The sequence below is a fragment of the Podarcis muralis genome, chromosome 2 (assembly GCF_964188315.1).
Source record: "Podarcis muralis chromosome 2, rPodMur119.hap1.1, whole genome shotgun sequence".
In the NCBI taxonomy this organism is placed as follows: domain Eukaryota; kingdom Metazoa; phylum Chordata; class Lepidosauria; order Squamata; family Lacertidae; genus Podarcis; species Podarcis muralis.
In genome coordinates this window covers 104,602,624-104,624,734 of record NC_135656.1, presented here as the reverse complement: position 1 = coordinate 104,624,734, position 22,111 = coordinate 104,602,624, and the positions used below count along the sequence as shown (strand labels likewise).

Sequence of the window (22,111 nt, the reverse complement as noted above, 5' to 3'; positions counted from 1 at the left end):
ACCTCATATGTGCATTTTTGGGAAAACTGGCTTTCAAACTGCATTGCAAAATTGGGGTACGTGAGAATTTTGAAGGTTGGCTGTTTTTCAGTCCTCACATTGTTTCAACAAGTGGGGATTTGAGGGGTTTATCTTTAAAAACAAAAAACAAATCCCTCCCCATCTCTACCCACAAACTACCACAGGGAGAAAAGTGCTATTGCAGCCTGCTCTTTGCTGTGTTCTTTTCCTACCCGGGTTTCCCCTCTTCCCAGGGGATAATTCACGAATCTCTCTCCACCTGCTCTCTAAAGTGGTGCAGTCCATTTTACCACCTCAGCAAGGCTCTCCCACCTCATTTCCACCCTTCGCTACATATCTAAACTCCTGATTTCATACTCCTGATTAGAGTGTTACTGCTAATGCACTCCTAGCACAAGCATTCTGTCCTCTCTTCCGACTTTCCCAAATTCCTCCTAGTTTTAAGGGCTGGTTTGGCTGGTATCCTCAGTAAACGAGCCCTTAAAATGGTAAGAGGCCTGGGAAGACATGTGAAGAGTACTGCATGCCACAGTGCCACAGATTTCCAGGAACCAACAAAAACCCGAAATATGCTTTGAATACTAGACAGCCTTCCTAACCCTCCTCCTCCAATCCCATGAAAAAATACAAATGGTTAAATAAATAAATGGGCGCAGAAAGATACTGACACACTCGTGTCTTCCGTTACTTCCTCTTAACAAATATTAATAAATAAAAAAACCCAAGCTGCTCAAATTGGCAACCAAACCATTCTTCTGGAAAACTCCAAATCATGTGTTTTGAGGTGTGGCTTTTGAGGGAACAGTTCTGAGCATGCTCAGACTGCCCTTCAAGCATCCCTACTAGGCTGCATAGCAGGAGGGAGGCGGGACTACCACAAAGGGGCTTAAAAGCAGGCAGCCCTAGTGCTCAATTTTCACATATTTTTTCTGCCCAGAGACACATCGGAGGGACCCTTTTGCCTTAGCTATAATTTTGGGATTGGAATTGCCTGAGCACTACAGAGATGTCGTTGGCCAGAGAACAGTAGACTGGCAGAAACGTCTGCAGAGCTTCTCAGAGTTCAAATAAAAGTATAAAATGTGGGGGGGGGGGCGAGAAAAGAATATGCAGCTTTGAGATTTCTTGGGAATTTTGCTTTCGATCGCTTGACATTCTCCTTGGGAGGGCTGCGTCCCAGTAGCCCTTGCCTCCACTGCATTTCCTTCTGCCCCCCTTGCTTTTGTGCAGTCACAATTGCCTCTCTACAGGCCGCACTATCTATCTTTTGTGATGAAAAGGGCATTCCTGGATATAATTTTGATATGCTGGATATCTGAAAATCCCAAACTGATCTCCAGGCTGCCTTCACCGCAGGCTGAAGCATCACATAAAACGGGACTCTCATACCCTTGAAAATACGGATTTTGATTCATTACCAACATTCCTTTTTGTCTGAGATATCTACCGCTGGTTTGGGGACTATGAGAGCTGCTTGGCAAGTGTAAAATTAACTAAACAATTAACCTCAGTTTACCTGGATGGTTCGCCTGTTTCTTTGAAGTATTTATTCTTGTATAGATTAATTGGGGGGGGGGTCTGTTTCTTCACTATCTGCATATTAATTGATTTTAGCTTCAAAGGAAATTACTTCTGCACAGCTGGCGAGGGGGAGGGGATCGTTAGCATTGGCTGATCCTAAATTAGCATACAACACCGAGCCCAAAATGGAGCCACTGCTTCAAGCCCAAACTTCTCTTTTAGCATCTGCTTTGAAAAAAAGGCTTTTGCCCCTGTGGAGAGGGGCGGATCTGGCCCACCTAGGTGACCACGAAATGCTTTTGCCTCTGATCTAAGTAAACGTTTCTGTACAGGATTGGCTTGCAACTAGCAACCCTGCAAAGTAAGGCGAATGTTTTGGGGAACGTTTTTTTTATATACATGGTACAGTATTTCCCTTTTTGAAATAGCCTGCTTGTTCGGTCTTTCCTCCTTCTGGGTTCCATCAAGAAAGATGCTTTTCCCCACTGAAGAGCGCTCGACTGGTGTAATACCTAAGTTCAAAACGTGCCTCAATTTGCAGGGAGCGAGAAGCTGCTGGAATCATACCAGGAGGGGGAAAGCAATATGGAAAAGAAAGTCTTCTCCATCTCAACACACTCATGCATGCTTTCTCCAGCAAATACCACTCCACCAAGGACTCTTTATCACACATACACCAACAAATCACATGGTGCTGCTTTCCCACACGTCTGTGGGATGTGTGTTACGGAAACATTCAATTACAAGAACGTTTCCAACTTTATTGGTAGCGCGCCAATAACTATCTATTGGACTTTTATTATGCACACTTAACTAACACTTTTCAAACAGTCACATCAGAAATAAAAGCAATTGCATCTTTTACTCTGTTCCCCTGCCCAAACCCACTGTACTAGCACTGCCCGAAGTAAACAATAACTGCTTTATTGGACACAACACACATAACAGGTTTTTGTTCTGTTTTTAGATGACACACTTTCGGGGGAGAAGGAGGATATCAAAGGGTCTGTTGAGATGTCTCAGCCCTTTAAGTGTCTCAGGCACATGTACAATCTCCTCCCATCTCCTTGACACGGGAAGAAAATGAAGGCAGATCTATGCTGTATTTTGTTTGAACATAGTGTATCTCCCAAAATGCCACCGCAGAGATCAGTTATTCTTTCTGGGGATGGATTCTGCGGCGGGAGGCAGGTTCAACGGAGTTCCTGCTTTTATTAGACTATGGAACAGCCTAAGATCAGATTGTGAAGGATGAGGAAGTCTGAGACTTACCCCAGGTTTTCTATCTGGTTAAGGAACATCTTAATAGGCCCAATGCATTTTTTTTTAAAAGGAAGCCAGGTATAGATAATTTTGCTCAAGGTTATAGTGATGCATTTGGGGAGTTTTGCAGAAAGGAGCATATTACTGCTTGTGATGCACAAAAGGTTTTCATAACAACATATTACTAAGATGATTACATACAAGAAGCATCTTTTAGAGAACACTCTTAATCAGAAAAATCACTGTCAAAAAATAACGGGCAATATGTTCTAGTCTTCTGCTGGGCTGGTTTACCACAAGCAGATGAGTAATCATCAGAGAGATTGAGCCATCTCACTTGGTTTTCGGAAAAAGAGCTTTCTGGAGAGGAGCCTGCCCAGAAACTATTGTTTTTTGAACAAGAAAGATCCACTTTCTTTTTAACTCCGGACGTTACTGGCATATTTGGTATATTCTGTGAATTTTCATGGAATTGGAGCAGAAGGTGTGGAGACTTGATGGACTTAGAAAACCCTTGCCTGGCATTAGTAGTAACCTTTGAATGATTCCCTCCTTTCCTGGAGGAATAAAGTGTTTTCCTCTCACTATATTTTGGGGGTTCTCTTTTCATCCTGCTTCCTCCACCTTTACTTTGTACCATGCTCTCTCTGGCAAGCTTTTCACTTTTGTGGCTGTTTGCACTGTCGTTGTGAGTCCAGTTCAACAGTGGCTGCTTTGGAGTGTTAAGTCCCTTTGCCCGACTGCCTTTCTTGATCACTTTCCTCAGTGGTGTGGATAGACTTGGTCCTTGAGTATATGACAAGCATTCCTGGTGGCTGCCTGCAGCAGTGTCTGCACTGGAGCGGCAGGTGCAATGAGGACGGTCAGCATCACGGCTCCCGGCCCCAGAACGGCTGCTCTGCTGAATGTCAGCATTTTCTTTGCCCTGTGAGGCTGTGGCAGCCGAAATGACCCGGCTGCCTGGAGGAGCATCACTTGAGTGGGAATTGTTAGGTACCTGTTTGGACATCATGTCTGGGGAAGTCTGGGAAACACTGTCCTTTATATGAATTGGTACTCTGGGTGCAGAAATGAATGTTTGCAAATCAGCCAGGAGGCTAGGGAGCTTCAGGTGTTCCAACCGCTCACAGAGCTTCAAGTGTTGCTCTTTCTGCTGGGCTGTGAGCTGCTCCAAACTCTCCGTCAGCGACTGCAGGCTGGATTTCAGATCTGAGATCTCTGTATCTTTCTGTGGAAAGTGATGAGGGGAGTAGAATCATTAGACGGTATGAATTCACAATCTAGAACAGAAATGCTTTCAATTCTAAAAAAAAAACCAAAACAAAAAAATAGTGAAGGGAGCATGGATCAACCAATGTTCTAATTAGCCCAGAATCCTGTTCTCACAGTGGCCTACCAGATCCCTGTGGAAAGCCCACAAGCAGGACCCAGGAACAAGAAAACCTTCCTCTCCTGTGGTTTCCAGCAACTGCTTTTCAGAAGCGTTATTACTTCCAAGTATGGAGGCAGAACATAGCCATCATGATACCTCTCACTTTCATGAATGTGGACGAGTGCTGATCATTTTCTCAGCTGAATAATTTAGTGAGCCGATAATTTATTGACCTGAATGACATTTCGCATGCATATTTTACCTATTGGAGTAGAAACTGGGGTAGAAATTTCAGTTATTAGAAGGAAGGAGATATTAGTCAAAATCATTCTCTCCCTCCCCCCCCCTTTTTTTTTTGGCAGCATCCCTATTCTTCATTGGTTTCTTTTAGATTCATTCTATTCCTGTCATGGCTTTTTCTCTGATCATTCATGAAACAGTGTTCCCAAATTATTCACCTAGTTTCATTAATTTTATGACATTCCTAACTTCTCTTTTTTGACTGAAGAAGTTTCCTTATTTTCATAGGAGTTCCAGGTTCTGAGAGCTACATTTTTAATATATTTGATTCCTGCATAGTACAGTTTTGAAAGCTGACATCTTAAACAGAGACAGCTCTTTGTGACCCTGGTTGATTAATTCCATCCTTGAGACCCTTATTAACCCGTATCCCTTGTCAGGCTGACTTCAGAGGTGTTGCATTGGCATTCCAGGGCAAGATAATTTATTCTGCAAATCAAAGGCAAGAGGGGGATCGCAAGAGTATAGCAGCACTGCTCTGAATGTGCCTGATTCCTCTTTTTCATACAGAGCAATTCTCCTCATAGGCTTGAAGGCACCCAATCCCCTGCAACAGTTAAGAATTACATGGGGGCAATCTTACCAAAGCCAGCTAATTCTTTTTGGCCACAAACAACTAAAGGTACCTCCAGGGTTTCAGTATTTGCACAAGTAAAGTAGATTAAAGCACCCTGTCACACTAGTGCAACAAATCCACTTTTTAAAAGGCTTTTAGCAGTTGGGAAAGTGACAGGGAAAAGCATTGTAAAGTATGGGAAAACGCATGATTGATAGAAGGATGTTCCACGCCACAAGCAAATCAGGACACACGCCTATTGTCATACAGCCTCCTTGCAAACAAATCAGAACAAATGTGAAATAAAGACCCAATTTAATCTAACTTCCATGTAAGCTTTGTGCAAGCAAATCAGGAGGTTATGATTAATTAATAAATAGGTCATCTTGAGGAGCCCTAACATAGATGTGAGTGGACTGCTCTGGTAGCTTATGTTTTCTCAGCAAACATATGCTTAGAAGAAGAAGAAGAGTTTGGATTTGATATCCCGCTTTATCACTACCCGAAGGAGTCTCAAAGTGGCTAACATTCTCCTTTCCCTTCCTCCCCCACAACAAACACTCTGTGAGGTGAGTGGGGCTGAGAGACTTCAGAGAAGTGTGACTAGCCCAAGGTCACCCAGCAGCTGCATGTGGAGGAGCAGAGCCACGAACCTTGTTCCCCAGATTATGAGACTACTGCTCTTAACCACTACACCACACTGGCTCCCTAAGAAAACTTGCATCTTTATTATTAAGGGGGAAACGATAATGAAGGTGATGAGTTTCTAGTTTCTTAATAAAACTGAATATCATTGTTTTTGTTAAATCCACTCAATCCCAAGAAAAATATGTCAATTCCAGACCCACCCTGTTTTCCAGGGACAGTTGGATTTACAGAAGCTGCCCCAGTTTCTGATTTGATTCCAAAATGTCCCACTTTCCCCTATTTTCATAGGATAAATGTTGGAGGGTAATAAACAGGACATCCCTATTTTCACCAGAAAAAAAATGTTGCAAGGATATGCAGTTCCCCTGTGAAATGTCCCCACTGCCCGAAAGAGGAGTCTATACATAAGTGATACTTTGAAAAAAATAATAATGGTGGAGGGACCAATTTATTCTGCCGGTTGTGAACCTGAGCGTTGGGGGTTTTTTTTTTTTTTTGGCATTTTGGAGTCTTGTTTGTGGCAAACTACAGTCCCTGACAACAATGCACTACAGCTAAAAAGCTGGTTATTATTTCGTTACAGGAAATGTACAGATGTGTCTCTGAAGGCACCATCTGATAATTAGTCTGCATTTTCTGAAGAGAGAAAAGAAGAAGTGGGGGCAGAGTTCAGCTAAATAAAGTAGAACAATCTCCACACTTACGTTTTCCAGCCTTTTCTTCTCCACTCCTAGTAATGCTTGTTCCATTTCATTTTTGTCTCTCAGAGCATTCAGCACCAATTCATAATAGGATTGAGACGTTTCTTGCACTAGACACAGAAATCAATACAAACCACATTTATCCTGTCACATTTACTCTGTCAAAGATAAAATGCCACTCAGTGTTTCTCAGCGAGGTTGGAATGAAATTGTATACTGTGGGTTATGAAGTGGGCGCAACATTTCACAAAGAGAACTAAAAAATGTCCCCACCACCAAAGTGTTATTTAAAACTGACACAATGGTGCTTCCAAGTGGGAAGAAGCCACTTGCTTCTTCTTTTATACATAGCCCAATCTCTTCCATATAATTCCAAGTAATTCAAGGTATTTTCACAGCACATCCCAACCCCATACACGTCATCATGCCACAGTTCTACCAATGACTAAGATGAGACATGTGTGGAAGGTTCTTGGAAATGCCACTTGCTTTTTTAAAAAAAGTGGCACTCAAAAGGCAAAACTTTTGCACAGTTTGTATAGCGCATGCTTTTAATCAAAACAACAACCCCACACTATGAATAACAGAGCTGGAAAGAACTTTTGAGGTCCATCTGGTCCACCACATTCCACCCCTCCCACAAAACCCAGAGCCCCATTTGCTGCAAGCAGGAAGTAAGTGTATAGTGCCAATGATATATCCACAAAGGAATTAGCTACAAGAGAAGTCAGAGAAGGGGGAGGTGGGGTTATGGGTTGTTTTGTTTTTATTACGTATTTTGTGTTTTTATCTTGTATCTTTATGCTGCGAACTGCCCTGAGATCCACAGATGAAGGGCGGTATACAAATATCATCATCATCATCATCATCAAGGTTATTATTTGCTTGATTTTTGGTACATAACACATAGAGCATGCATCAGCCGATGCAAGGTCTAGCTATAACTGAAAGCCCATGAAGCGCCTCTGCCAAGAACTTCAAATCGGCTCCTGCTATCTGCAATAATTTTGATCATAGTTAACAGGCCTCAGTATACATATTTTGGGTTCTGTGTATTCTGCATTTTTACTCAGGCATAGAAAAAGTGCCAAAAAAGTGCAAAACTTTGTAGAGTAGTTAATTTCCTGAGAATTTTTAGTATTGACTAATTATATAGTGCTATGTACTCTAACAAAGGTCCGTATAGTAAAAGCTATGGTTTTCCCAGTAGTGATGTATGGAAGTGAGAGCTGGACCATAAAGAAGGCTGATCGCCAAAGAATTGATGCATTTGAATTGTGGTGCTGGAGGAGACTCTTGAGAGTCCCATGGACTGCAAGAAGATCAAACCTATCCATTCTGAAGGAAATCAGCCCTGAGTGCTCACTGGAAGGAAAGATCGTGAAGCTGAGGCTCCAATACTTTGGCCACCTCATGAGAAGAGAAGACTCCCTGGGAAAGACCCTGATGTTGGGAAAGGAGAAGGGGACGACAGAGGATGAGATGGTTGGATAGTGTTCTCGAAGCTACCAGCATGAGTTTGACCAAACTGCGGGAGGCAGTGGAAGACAGAAGTGCCTGGTGTGCTCTGGTCCATGGGGTCACAAAGAGTCGGACACGACTAAACAACAACAATGTACTCTACGTATAGCGAGAAGAAGAAGAGTTTGGATTTGATATCCCGCTTTATCACTACCCTAAGGAGTCTGAAAGCGGCTAACATTCTCCTTTCCCTTCCTCCCCCACAACAAACACTCTGTGAGGTGAGTAAGGCTGAGAGACGTCAGAGAGGTGTGACTAGCCCAAGGTCACCCAGCAGCTGCATGTGGAGGAGCGGGGAGGCGAACCCGGTTCACCAGATTACGAGTCCACTGCTTTTAACCGCTACACCACACTCCCTGCCAGAGAAGCCTACAATCGAAAAGGCTACACAGGATAGTCAACACAGGACAGACAACAGAGGAAGAGGTGATGGAGCAGTAAATGAGGAAATTAATTTATCAATTTATTTCAGTCTCACACACACACGCATTGGAAATAAAAGATTGTGCCAACTATTGGAATTTTGTGTTGCTGTGCTTGTTTTTGTTCTATGATGAAACATTATGTAGACCACTTTTGTTGTGGTTTCAGGCCTAATTTGGGGATATGGGTGGCTTTGGCCACCCTGGTTAACATTGGAGAGGGGGCGTCAGAAGGAGAGAAGGGATTCTAGCAGAACAATCGCCTTAGTAAAACATTGAATTCCTCCTGATGTGTATAGCTAATAACCAATGCCAATGAGACAGGAAGTGGTACATCTATTCTGACCTTTGTTTTCATATATGATACCCATTTTACATTTTTAATATATTCCATACTTTTCCTAACCATTCACATTTTGTCAGGAAAGTTGATGCTTTTCAATATTTCACTGAAGTCAGTAAAGTCAATCTTGCAGCTTATCAAATTCAAGATTATCTCCTGTTTACTCACTGCTTCTTTCATATAATCCATCTGGCAAACTAGTGGATCTCAGGGTATTTTACAATTCATCATTTCCTCAACTGAATCGAATTTACCACCGTTTTCAAAAAGGTCATCACTCTTGTACAGTATCAACACATATGATTAAATAAGAAACTCCTTTTGTGTTATTACAGTATCATCATTTCTCATTATTATTATTTTTTTATAAATGTTCTATAGCTGTTTTCATGGCAGAAGCACATTTAGATCCATCACTGATGCCGCAGTCGCAGCCAAGCATATTACTTGACCCCAGTCAACCTTGCTCAAAAACTAGACAAAAAGCAAAAGCCTCATTAAAAGTCTGGCTGCTACATCTAAGACAAGTTTCCTGAAATAAAAAAGGCTCTTTCCCTCTATGGCGGTTATCCTTATTAATGGCTAATACATTACCGCACAAGGATATAGACTGAAAGCAGAATGCAGATGATGGGTGATCTTTCTTTTCCTTTTCAAAGAAAAAATAATACTGCTAAGTGACAGTTTCTCCACTAATAGCCAACACAATCGCTTTTGGGCTTATTAGTTTTAAGCAGCCCTGTGAAGTCTTGGTGCCCTGGGCATGGCTTCTAAATTTATTTGCTCAAAAACCCATCCATTTCCGTAAATTACTGGATTTGAATGCCGAGCCTCATGTATTATTTGGGTTAGAGTCCTAATGGGAATCTTGAACTTTTACAGTAATTCTCAGCAATTGTCCTGGTGACACCATGCAGTGGAGACGGTGTCAGTTTCTCAAAGGGTGCTTTCAGATGACTTGAGAAAAGGCATAGCAGTCTGGAAGTCATCTTTAGAACTGTATAGTTCGGGAGAGCTGTTTAATCATATCTCCACACAGGTGTTTCACTGATGGACAGCAACCCATCCAGCCACCTGCTGTTTGTTCTTATGAAGTCAGACACCGGCAGTATAAGGGTTCCCTTTTTAAAATCTGTGAACACAGTGCATGCAGCACCTAAGAAATTACAATCCCATTGGATGTTCATCCAGTTTAGGACCAAAAGGTGCCTATGTTCAGAAATACGGTTCTTTGGCAACATGACACCAGTATACAGTGGTACCTCGGGTTAAGTACTTAATTCGTTCCGGAGGTCCGTTCTTAACCTAAAACTGTTCTTAACTTGAAGCACCACGTTAGCTAATGGGGCCTCCTGCTGCCGCTGCAGCCCAATTTCTGTTCTTATCCTGAAGCAAAGTTCTTAACCTGAAGCACTATTTCTGGGTTAGCGGAGTGTGTAACCTGAGGCATCTGTAACCTGAAGCGTGTGTAACCCGAGGTACCACTGTATAGATATCAAAGCTTTAATGAAAGCTACAGCTCAGTGGTGGAGCCCATGTTTTGTATGTGGAAGTCTCAATCTCTGGCATCTGCATGTAGGACTAAGAAAGGAACTCTTGTCTGAAAGCCTGGAGAACTACTGCCAGTCACCATAGCCCAGCAGCAGGCAACATTCAGCCTTGTTGAATCTACCTTTGTTACTTATCAGAAAGGTTTCCTATGTTTATGAATTACACCAAGGAATACCTCCACGTGCTCCTGTCTGCAGACCTGTTGCCCATTGCAATTATGTAGATGTTGCATTAGTTAATTCTAAATATTTTAATGGGTTACTCCGAGTCCTCACATCAGCTGCGGTAGTCACAATCAAGGGGGAAGCATTTCTTGCTAATGTAGCTTGTACATACAACAATTTTTCAGACATGCTACATTAGCAAGGATAATGACACCTTCGATTGTATCGTTGTTGTTTGCCTCAGAACCCCATTATTGTGATGGGTAGATAATCGAGAGACAAATAATGTCCAATCTCTGACTCCATTCATACACAATAATTTCAGTGACAATTATTTTGCTTTGTGCTCATTCAGATACTACATTATTCAGATATGTTGCTGAAGTCTGTAATTTCAGGCGTGGATTTAAATTTGTCTAGTTTGCAATGTTCAGGTGCACTGTTTAGAGTGCCATTTACCCCCAAAATAATTTCTTTTGCTTGAAATGCAAATATAAGAAATGTAGAATTAGCAGTCAGGCTGACCTGGCTGCTTTGTACATATATATGCAAAAGTTCTTGAAGGAAGCCCTTTACTCTCAATGTAGCTCTCATTGATTGCTGTTACGCTGTGTTAACTGCAAAGCTGACTACTTTGTGAGTGCATGCACAGGTGTTCTTAACTGTTGGCCTCTTACTTTCAATCAGACTCTCAAAGATTGCCACACAACTGTACTACTTTTTGTTTGGTAAATATATGCTCTAGATTTGGCTTAATTCTCTTGATTGTTTCTTGCAGACATGTTGTAGGTTAGCCATTCCCCCATCCCCACTTGTTCTCAGGTGTATCCGTATTGGCAGAAGCATAGCTGTCAACTTACAGATTTGAAAATAAGGGACCAGCAGCCTCAAAAATAAGGGATCAGCAGCCAAAACAAGGGATTTTCCAAGCACAGGTATGTTCAACTTCTGAGCCCCTCCAAGCCAAAGGCAGAAAGCCCAGCCAGCAGCCAAATGAAGCCTCAAGCGGTGGTTCCCACAGCGCAGCAACCCGGCAAAGGGGATGCAGCAGGGAAAACCACTGTCACCTCTCCGCTGGGAAGCGCTGAGCAAAGGCGAGTCCCCAGGCAACGCTGCCGATTTGATCGGCACAAGGCATGCAAGCTCCACCCAGTCGTTCTTAGACTCCTTATTGGGTGAGCAACGCAGCCAAGCAACACAGTTGGAGCCTCCCTCTTCCCTGGCCGGCAGGGAGGGAGGGAGAGGAGCTGCTTCCCTTGAAACCCGGGAAATTTAAGGGACATCATCAATAAGGGACAGCAGCGGGACACAGCGCTGGGATAAGGGACTTTCCCGCCAAATAAGGGGCAGTTGACAGCTATGGGCAGAAGGGAGGAAGCAGATAGATTTCCAAGCTGTTCTATGGCATGGTTGGGGCACAATTCTCTAGGGTGCATATGCACTTTGGCACTATCCATGTAGGCATGCCAGTGTTACAAGCTGGGAGAAAACAATTGGGGGAATATGTGAGTTTCTTTCTAATTGCTTGCTAAGAAAGCTAGTAAATAACAAGCCGGTTCTAAATTGAACATTATGTTAGCTTACCATATATTTAGAAACTGCACACTCAAAACAAATCAGTATAACTCAATATCTTCAGGGAATAAATTATTTGGTGGTAAACCCAGCAATCTGATGTTAAAGACGATACCAATGCAAAGCCCATTCAGTAATAGTGAGTGGGAATTCCAACCATCAGAAATATGGTCCTTCAGCACCATGACACCAGTTTAGCTGTCCTAGATCTGGCCAAGGGCCCCCGTTTAGGCAGCATTCAGTTCTCACAGCAGCCAAACAGATGCCTATGAGAAGCCTGCAAGCACAACCTGAAGGCAAGAACCCCCTTCCCACTTTTGAGTCCCAGCAACTGGCATTCAGACGCATACTGCCTCCAAACAGTGGAGGAAGAAAGAGACTGAAAGGCTCTGGTAGCGTTTGCATTTTATGTTATACTGTATAAAACTAAAAGGGAAGGCAGACTCTGTTATGCAAAACAAATGTTAACATTAACGGTTTTAATGTTTTGTTTGTTTTACTGGTTAGAATAATTTGCACTATTCGTTCATAATACAAATGCGAAAAGCTGCCTTGGGTTTGGAAAGATGAGATATAGATATTTTAACTGTGCTCACTTGCCTAGGGGCATCGGACAGCAACACCCCCTACTCTTCATGGAAGCAATTTTTCCAACTTTTTTGAAACTGAGTGGGCGAGGGGTTTAAGGAAAAACAGGGTGCACCAAACAAACATTAGCTCAATAAAATAAATTTGCTAGTAGTCTGTTTTAAGTGGACAGCTGACCTGAAGCCTGCAAGGAAATGTAAAACAGACAGCTTGGTCAGTGCTTGATTTGCTGTTATGTATGTCAAGTCAAAAGCATTGCGCAAAGGAGAATCTGGGCTTGCTCTGCTGAGTCCGTTTTGAAAGGTACACTTGACCTTTAGGTCAGCACTTCTGTGAAGCAGCAGATAGGAGATGGTTTCCTTTCATAGCAGAATTTCAGCATATATGCTTGAATTGCTCACTACTAGGGGATATTTGGAAGCAAAGGTGAACATGAATATATATATATATAAAGATATATCCTAGGTCTTTTAATCTTAGTTTTATCTCTGGTCCATTATGCTACTGTTATCTGCTATTTTAAAAATAATATTGTTATTTCACAATGTATTTTACTTAGCCGCTCATTGTTTTATTTGTAAGTTGCCCTGAAAATATGTGTTTTTCCCCTGAAGGGCAGCACATGAATTCTTAAATGAAGATGCAATGGTGGGGAGGGTGCTGCTGTGCAGCTGAGTATGGGGCCACCAACAAGCTATGGAAATAGGTGGTATTAAATCTGCTCCCCTTCCCCGGGGGGCGGTATTGCAGGAGGGCCAGGACCTCCCAGTGACCTGGCTGTGGATGGAGGGATGCCGTCCACATCATAGGGACTCCCGGCCACGTGACGCCCCCCCAGCTGACCAATCAGGATAGCCGGGGGGGCATGGCCACTAGCAGTTTAAATAGCAGCATGGTCTCCTTTCGCCTCCTCGCGTTTATGTGTTGCTTGACAGCGGCCTTGCTATGGACTAAGGTCAGCTGCCATATTGTTGGGGCCTGGTAGGAATTTTTCCACTTGGCAAATTGGCACCAGCCATTTGGTTTTTGCTTACCTTGTAGCAACTGTCACAACTTTGTAAGGTTAGGCATTGGGTAAGCCTTGTTTATGGGAGGGGAGGTGGTGGCCTCCACCTGCCCCTCCACATTAAGGGTACCCCCATTAAAGGGATCTAGGGGGTGTGGTTCCTGTCCAAAGCTTGGCCGTGGGCTTGGGCCATGGCACGACCCCACTGGGACCCTGGGGGTGCCCTGATTTGATGTATATAATAGGGCTCCCCCTACCGGTGGTTTACCCTTATGAGACTCCCTGCAGATGGGCAGGAGTCAGGATACAGTCTGGTTTAACCCAATGCCTAAGCCAAACCACTCACATCTGTAACCAATAAAGTTGTGGCCTATTTTATCCCATTAACCTAAACATTTGTGTCTGTGTGTTTATTAGCTAAGGGAACTGTAGGGCCCGGAGCCTCGCTATGCAAGTTCCCATTGGGATGAGCCACTTAGCTGTGAAGTTCCCAAAGTTGAGTTTAGGTGACATTCCCTTAGCTGAGTTTGTGTGAAGTTTTAATGCCTCATCTAGAACACCTAAAGCTGTCAGGGGCTATGGCCAGGAGGAACCACATGGCAAGACAATGGATGGTGATGGAATAAACTGCCCATGTGGAAGGTTTCGTTCTAACATCTGCCAGTGAAAAAACTGCCAAGCAGCAGGAAACCTGAGATTTCTCCTGAAGTCATTATTACATTAAACGTTTTTGGATCCCACTGTGCTAAATCAATGGCATACATGTCTATGAAAATTCCCCGCCCTCCCCAGCTGACGAACTGCACAGCCAGGCACAGAGGCAAAAAAGGAAAAGGAGTAACAGCTTAGTTATGAGCAGCACAACTCTAAATAATGAGCTTAAAATGAGCTAAGCCATTGCCTTCTTCACATGAGGCCACATTCTCAAAACAAATTCCCTATATTCACAGCAGCTAGAGACTAGGGCATTGCCCATTTGATACACTGGGAAGTCTAATACATCGACCTAATTCCTGCTGCTTTCCCTATCTACCAATAACATATAATATATACAATATTCTCCCAGAGGCACACGCTGACAGCTGCAGTCTGCAAAATGCCTGTCACTTGGAGGAAAACTTTCTCATCTTTTTGCACCAGATGCAGGAGGTGAGAGACTTGGTTTTTCAAAGGGAACACATTTAACTGATATCTTTCCAAGACTCCACTACAGTTACTTAATGGTAGGAGGATAATTAACCATCACTGTGATCCCAATCGAACAGCAGTGTTTATTGGCAACCAGATATGTACAGATGAACCGGTGTAGATGGAAGAAGCAATATGCTGAACATGGCTGATGCAACATTCTGCTGAAATGTGGCTTGTTAATACAGCAGATACCAAGTGTTCTGCTAGATGAAAACTTACATTTCACAATGCCTTATAGGAACATAGCTAAGTTTTCAAGCAATACTAACATATTTTGCTTTTAAATGATTGGCAGGTAGTTTTTTACACACACACGTGCACCTGTCCAAAGCAATTTTTCCAATATAGTACCCAGTGTTTCAATTATACTTCAATATGAGTTTAATATTTAAATCCCAGCCTGCCGATAGACTTCCTGGACTACCTTATGTAAATCCTTAGCTCATGGCTGCACTTTCTCCTTCAGTAAAAAAGGAAATTAGTTCCATGTTACTCAAACCAAATTTTCTAGTCATGCCATACTAGAATTCATACAGTGGTGCCTCGCAAGACGAAATTAATTCGTTCCGCGAGTTTTGTCGTCTTGCGATTTTTTTCGTCTTGCGAAGCACGGTGTCGGAAAAGTTTCGGAAAAGCTTCAAAAATCACCAAAGTCTTTAAAAACCTCAAAAAAGGCTACCACACCGCGTGCTATGAGTTGCTCCTCGAAGTCAAGTTGCAACTGTATTAACGGTGTTAAGAAAAAGGAAACAAACTTGCAAGACGTTTCCGTCTTGCGAAGCAAGCCCATAGGGAAAATCGTCCTTCGAAGCAGCTCAAAAAACAAAAAACCCTTTCGTCTTGCGGGTTTTTTGTCTTGCGAGGCATTCGTCTTGCGAGGTACCACTGTACTCCTATTCCATGTCTGAATTTGCCACTGTTGGTGCATCTAAAGTGCCTCTAGGCTGTCACTATTTTGCAGGAGGGATTCAAGAGCATACCATATATTTAGGTTTCGGCAATTAAAGTGGACTAATAATAGTATTAGCCACCTTGGGCGCCACTCCCATAGTCACCTATATGAAAAGGGATTTGGGGTAGCATTAGTGTGGGAAAATGAGCAGGCTTCATAGGGAAAGAGCCTTCATTTTCAGAAGTGAGTGCTCTAACCATGGAAAGGATAGGTGCACAATTTCTGGTGTTCACAGGGGAGACAGATGGGGGAAAGTAATCTGACTGAAAATAACACAGCTAAGCAGAGGGGTAGATTTGCCAACATGCCTCAAGTGCACCAAACAATGCCCCACCCCCTTCCAAGACACTAAGACAGTGGTACCTCGGATTAAGAATTTAATTCATTCTGGAGGTCTATTCTTAACCTGAAACTGTTCTTAACCTGAGGTACCACTTTAACTAATGGAACCTCCTGCTGCTGCCGCCGCACGATTTCTGTTCTCATCCTGAAGCAAAGTTCCTAACCCGAGGTACTATTTCTCAGTTAGCGGAGTCTGTAACCTGAAGCATCTGTGACCCGAGGTACCACTGTAAAACTATCCCCACAATAAGTGACTCCCAAACAGTCATGCTTTTATAGGGCAAAAGTCATTTACTAGAGACGTGGATAACTAGTGTGTCATTCACAACAAGTGGAGAGCCAGGATCACACAGTGGTTAGAGAGGCACAGTAGAATCTGTGTTCAAATTCCTGCTCAGCCTTGAGGCTTACTGGGTGACCTTTTGCCAAGTCCCTATCTGATAGGTTCTTTTGAGGATAAAAGTGCGTTCCTTGGAGGAAGGATGGGATAAAGATGAAATTAATACAGTAAATCACTGCATTTCCTATGGTGATAGTGGCTGGTTCATGATCACCCAGGTGAAACCATAGCACCTGGAAAGGTTTCCCCGTAGCTATGAAGAGATGCAGATGCAATGATTAGTCTGACCCCACACTCTGATTGTAATAGAAAAATCCCAAGTACTTACTCGACTTAGAAAAGCTTCCGAAGCCATCCAAAATAGATTTCAGAGTTTCTTCAAACTTATCTAAGGAAAAGTGCAGCTGCAAAATAAATAGTTTTGTGAAAGACTTAATATTTATTCATTTCCCTTATGGTGTTTTCAGTATAGTCAGTGTTTCCAGCTGAATCGAAAAGCATTCAAACCAAAGGTTCAATTATATTTTATCATAGGGCATGACAAAAGGCAAATGCTCTATTAATTAGAAAATAGGAGAAATGCATGAAACATTTCCCACCCCTGCTTCCAGCTTACAATTTGGATTCACTTACCCTTTGAAGACTCTCTTTAGTGTTCAAAATAAAGGTGTTTAAAAGCTCGCTGAATGGGAGATACACAAAAAAACACAAAATTTGTATGCAAATTAGTCAAAAGCAAATACAGGGGAAAGCCAAGATTAATCTCATGAGACAGCATGCACCACATAGCAAAATGTAGATTTAACACATTTTAATTCCTCATTTAAGTATTTATCTCCATGGAACTTCCACCTCTATAGTCAAGTAAATTCCATTAGCAAGAATCCCCAGTGAACTTGTTTTTCTGAAACGCTGACGGATGGCAAGTCCTAAATCAGGGGTTCTAGTAATTGTAGGAGAGCTTGTTTCAACAAGTCAGTTTTACCTGCTAAGATCTGATGATGGAAAAAAAATAAAATGGGGGAGGGGGGACATGGTAGGTTTGTGGAAGAGGAAACATTTGAAAACGGTGCCAGTAACCTGAGGAGAAGAAGAAGAAGAAGAAGAAGAAGAAGAAGAAGAAGAAGAAGAAGAAGAAGAAGAAGAGGAGGAGGAGGAGTTTGGATTTGATATCCCGCTTTATCACTACCCGAAGGAGTCTCAAAGCGGCTAACATTCTCCTTTCCCTTCCTCCCCCACAACAAACACTCTGTGAGGTGAGTGGGGCTGAGAGACTTCAGAGAAGTGTGACTAGCCCAAGGTCACCCAGCAGCTGCATGTGGAGGAGCGGGGAAGCGAACCCGGTTCACCAGATTATGAGTCTACCGCTCTTAACCACTACACCACACTGGCTCTGAGGAAGTGAAGGAATAACAAATGAAAAATGAACTGGAGAATGTGTCTGGGAGGTATTCTTTCCAGGTAGGTGACAAGTGCAGAGGAAAAGATTGAGATTGTGGCTTGGGAGCCCTTACCTGGGTGAATGAAGGACACTCATATTTTGTGAAACTGTGGCAGATATAGTTACAAATAAAAAACGGGGGGGGGGGGATGTTTCTAAGAAACTTGACAGTGTCAAGTATGGAAAGTCGGGCACTGGTTTATGCATTGTTGTATGTACCATTTTACATCTGTGTGCACTGGCTAATAAAAAGTACCAGTTGCAGTTCCTGTAGCACAGGTCATACACGCTCAGAATTTGTGGAGACTCGGGGCCATCCTAGATCATTTTGCTGCAGGAGCCAAAGGACAAGGTGGTGCCTCCTAAATTTTCCACATACAGAATCTGACCATCTGGCAGCTGCCCTTACTTCAGCATTGGCAATAAGACAACACCCTCCACTTAACCTCAGGGCAGCCGGCTAGCATAGGAGGCGCAAAACGCCAGGCTATGGGAGGAAGGCTGAGGGGGAAGTGTGGGGAGCTGCCACATTCACTAAACATGTGAGAAATCAGGAACACTCCGCAGAGAATCCAGTGAGGAACAAAGATTCCTGCGCAGCTCAACAAAGGAACAAAGCTAAAATGGCAAGATTCTTTCCACCAAATGATTTTTATTTTAGAAGGCCTGCTGGATGGCCAGATGAGAAACCACTGCTCTCTCATTATTGGTATTGCTGCAAAACCTACTACAGAAGTACAAGAAATCTAGATATGCTCCCTATTTAAAATAATAATAGTAATAAATTTTGCTCCTCAAGCTGTTTTTTTTAAATGATTTATCATCATCATTATTATTATTAGTTTTTGAGTGATTATGGAACTACAGAGACAAGTAAACAATAACAGCAAAATCAGTATTATAGTCAACATGACCTAATTTGTGCCCACAGGCACAACAGTTATTGAAATCTTTTTCATTTGTTCCTAGTCTTGCGGAAAATTGATGAGTGGCAAAGATGAACCATCTTCACGAAAGGGTCTGCTTTCAACAGAGGAAACCGAAACCAAGGATATCTACTGAGGCCATGGGAGGTGTCACTGCAAATTAATGGCATTGTGCTGACATACTGGAGCTGATGCAAGTCTGATTCCAGAGTCTGTCTGAAGAAGTTTTTACAATCCACCCTGTCTCCAGCACGCTTTCACAGTGCTCGCTAGCTCTGGAAGACAGAATCCAAATTGTGCAGAATATTTCATGGCTAGAAACTCAATACAGAGGTAGAGATTGCACCCTTTAAAATATATGTGCTCCAAGCTGAGACCAATAATCTTTTGAGACATGTCACAGCTACAACAATGGGCCTGGTGTGTGGCTTAGAATAACTCTTTGCAGAGCCTCACAATGGGATAGGAATTTTGAAGACTATATCAATAAAGGTAAGACGTGAGGAAGGAACTGTACCCTATGCAGCCCACATAGAATATCAGCCCTGTTACTTCCCAAGGTACCAGCTGAACTAGAGAAGATGGTTCGATGTGGGGTTATAGAACCAATTGTGGAACCAATTAGCTCACCCCTTTCCTTCAGGACAGTTTATAACTCAAAGGAGGGGAACTGTGATACTGAACAGACAGGCAATGCCTTATTGGTATGGCATGAAAAGTGAAACTAGAGCCAAGACTAAAGGACTTACAAGGTATACGAAAGGTCTGCATTCATGAGTTTGTTAGGTCTGCTGTATAGTCACTTTTAGACAATAAAAGAGTTAGTGTTAATCCACTGCAGTCTCTGGCATTCATTAAACAAGGAGAGGGAGATCTTGCTAGTGGCAGCAATGCTGTCATGCTTTTCATTGTCCTTTTTAAAATAAAGCTTAAAGGTATGCTCTCTTACAAGAATTGTACAGCAGGAGAAGAGGCAGAAGCATAGGTGAGAATTAAAACATTTACAACACTTAGAATACGCATGAAATGGCATGAGCACTAGAATACAGTGGTACCTCTGGTTAAGAACTTAATTCATTCTGGAGGTCTGTTCTTAACCTGAAACTGTTCTTAACCTGAGGTACCACTTTAGCTAATGGGGCCTCCCGCTGCTGCGCGATTTCTGCTCTCATCCTGAAGCAAAGTTCTTAACCCGAGGTACTATTTCTGAGTCTGTAACCTGAAGTGTCTGTCACCCGAGGTACCACTGTATAGGAAATGAAGCTATGTTTGTCACATAGGAAATATCACAAAGGAAAAACAGTGGCCTGTTTAGCATTGTGGTGAACCCAGTCTTAGAATGTCTCAAAACAAAGGAAGTGTCTCACCACCTATGATTGCGTGGGCACACAGAAATTACAGAGGAGAAAGTCCTGCTTAATATTTCAACTGACAGGAATACAATGCAACAAAATTACTACTGTATATTGACCTTTTACAAGAAGGGTGCAATTATTACTACGGGAAATGAGCTTTCTCAACGCATTATATCCAACTCCTTTTCGCCTGTGGAAGTCTTCCATGTGGGGTGGGGTGGAGTGGGAGACAGCATGTCATCAAGAGGTTCAACAAGAAGTCACGTTGCTGACACCATGGATAGGTGTCATGTAAAGATATCAAATTAGATTAGAGCTAGCTTGGCAGGCTCTGCATTGTTTTGCCTTGCAGTTCTCTCTCTAGCAGAAAATAACCTACACAAGGGAAGCAGAGTTGCAAAGCTGGCCTAATGGGCCTTCAACCTAAGGTCTCAGGGCAGGTTAGAGTATTAAAGCACAATATTAAAAGCAATTTATAACCATAAAAATAAGGGGGCCTTAATAACATACACCTCAAATGTCAAAAGCCTGGGTAAAGAGGTGTGTTATCAGCATCATCTGAAAGTCATATAATGAAGGTGCCCAGAGTATAGGAGCCAACTCCTAGAAGAAGAGTTTGGATTTGATATCCCGCTTTATCACTACCTGAAGGAGTCTCCAAGTGGCTAACATTCTCCTTTCCCTTCCTCCCTCACAACAAACACTCTGTGAGGTGAGTGAGGCTGAGAGGCTTCAGAGAAGTGTGACTAGCCCAAGGTCACTCAGCAGCTGAATGTAGAGGAGCGGGGAGGCAAACCTGGTTCCCCAGATTACGAGACTACCGCTCTTAACCACTACACCACACTGGCTCATCACACTAGGGGCTTCGGGGGCTTCAGCACCCCCAATGAAATGTTTGAGGGGACTGCTCCCTCCCCCAGTTTATGGACACTGCCATTCAAATGGTGTGCGTGCACCACATCTTACCCCCAATATTTCATTCAAGTATATAGTTCTTAACCTGCGGTCTGAGGACCAGCAATGGTCCTTGATGCAGTTTCATACAGTCCTCAAGACTTCAGTGAAAATAAGGTTGGAGGTTTCTTTGACGTTTCCAGATGCAGGAACTTACTTTGTAAACTATAAACTGAAAAGCTGCTTGCCTTTTCAGTACCTCAAACTGATGCAGTGGAAAATTTCTCCTCCAAGCCCACAGAAAGCTTTTTTGGACTGTGTTCCTAGAGGACAAGCACTCCAATTAATTTTAATTTAGAAGCACTTTTTGGCAACTTCCCAATAGCGGCCGTAAGGAACAAAGTTGTGGTGATTTGTGAAGAGCAAGCAAAACAGAACCGTGATACTCAACACAACCAAGTTTCTTCTACTTTAACTGAACTCTAGATAAACTCACACCACACAGTGAACTTGTCAATAAACTAGGATGAAAATTTAATTTGGAAATTAGAAGGCAAAAGGTTTGAAAACCCAAGATAAAAACAATGTTGTAAAAAAAACCAAACCATTCGATTTTACACAAAACCATCAAAACAAAGTTGCAGATCTATAATAATTTTACGCCGGAGATTATTTTTGTGTAGGGGCTGTACCATTTGAATACAGAATTCTTGTAGAGAAGAGAGGTGTATTATTCTTAGATTAATAACTTGCAGAATACAGGATGTCCATAGACATTTGATAAACTTTATTAACTATTTACAAGATGAGGAGCCTCTGTTATAGAAAGCCATAGCTTACCTGTTGCTTAATCATTCTGCTACCCAGTGGGGCCTTCTAGTCTCACATGATGCACTTACTAGGCACAACCCAGTTAAAGGGACAGTGTTCCCACAAGGGGAGTCCACTGGCTTTCAACTGGGGTGCTGGGACCCACTACTTACTGGGTGTGAGTCACAACAGCAGCACTGCCACCACACAAATATATTATTAAAAAGAAAGGCCTGGGTTCCCAAATCCATGTTTGGGTTAAAAGAGGGTCTTGGGTCAGGAAAGGTTGAAGACTACTGACTTAAATT

General features: G+C 42.7%; 1 protein-coding gene across 7 annotated transcripts in view; it reads right to left on the bottom strand.

The window, feature by feature from the left end:
* Positions 1-2,282: 2,282 nt before the first annotated feature.
* LOC114591930 (interactor of HORMAD1 protein 1) overlaps positions 2,283-22,111 on the bottom strand; it is a 58,629-nt gene continuing 38,800 nt past the window's right edge. For all 7 annotated transcript variants that reach the window (XM_077925137.1, XM_077925130.1, XM_077925132.1 and 4 more), the window contains 4 exons: positions 17,011-17,059; positions 16,706-16,781; positions 6,386-6,492; positions 2,283-4,033 (listed from right to left, as the gene is read on the bottom strand). In XM_077925137.1, the coding sequence (XP_077781263.1) occupies positions 3,032-4,033; positions 6,386-6,492; positions 16,706-16,781; positions 17,011-17,059 (1,234 nt within the window). In that variant the 3' untranslated portion in view covers positions 2,283-3,031. The remainder of the gene's footprint in view (positions 4,034-6,385; positions 6,493-16,705; positions 16,782-17,010; positions 17,060-22,111) is intronic.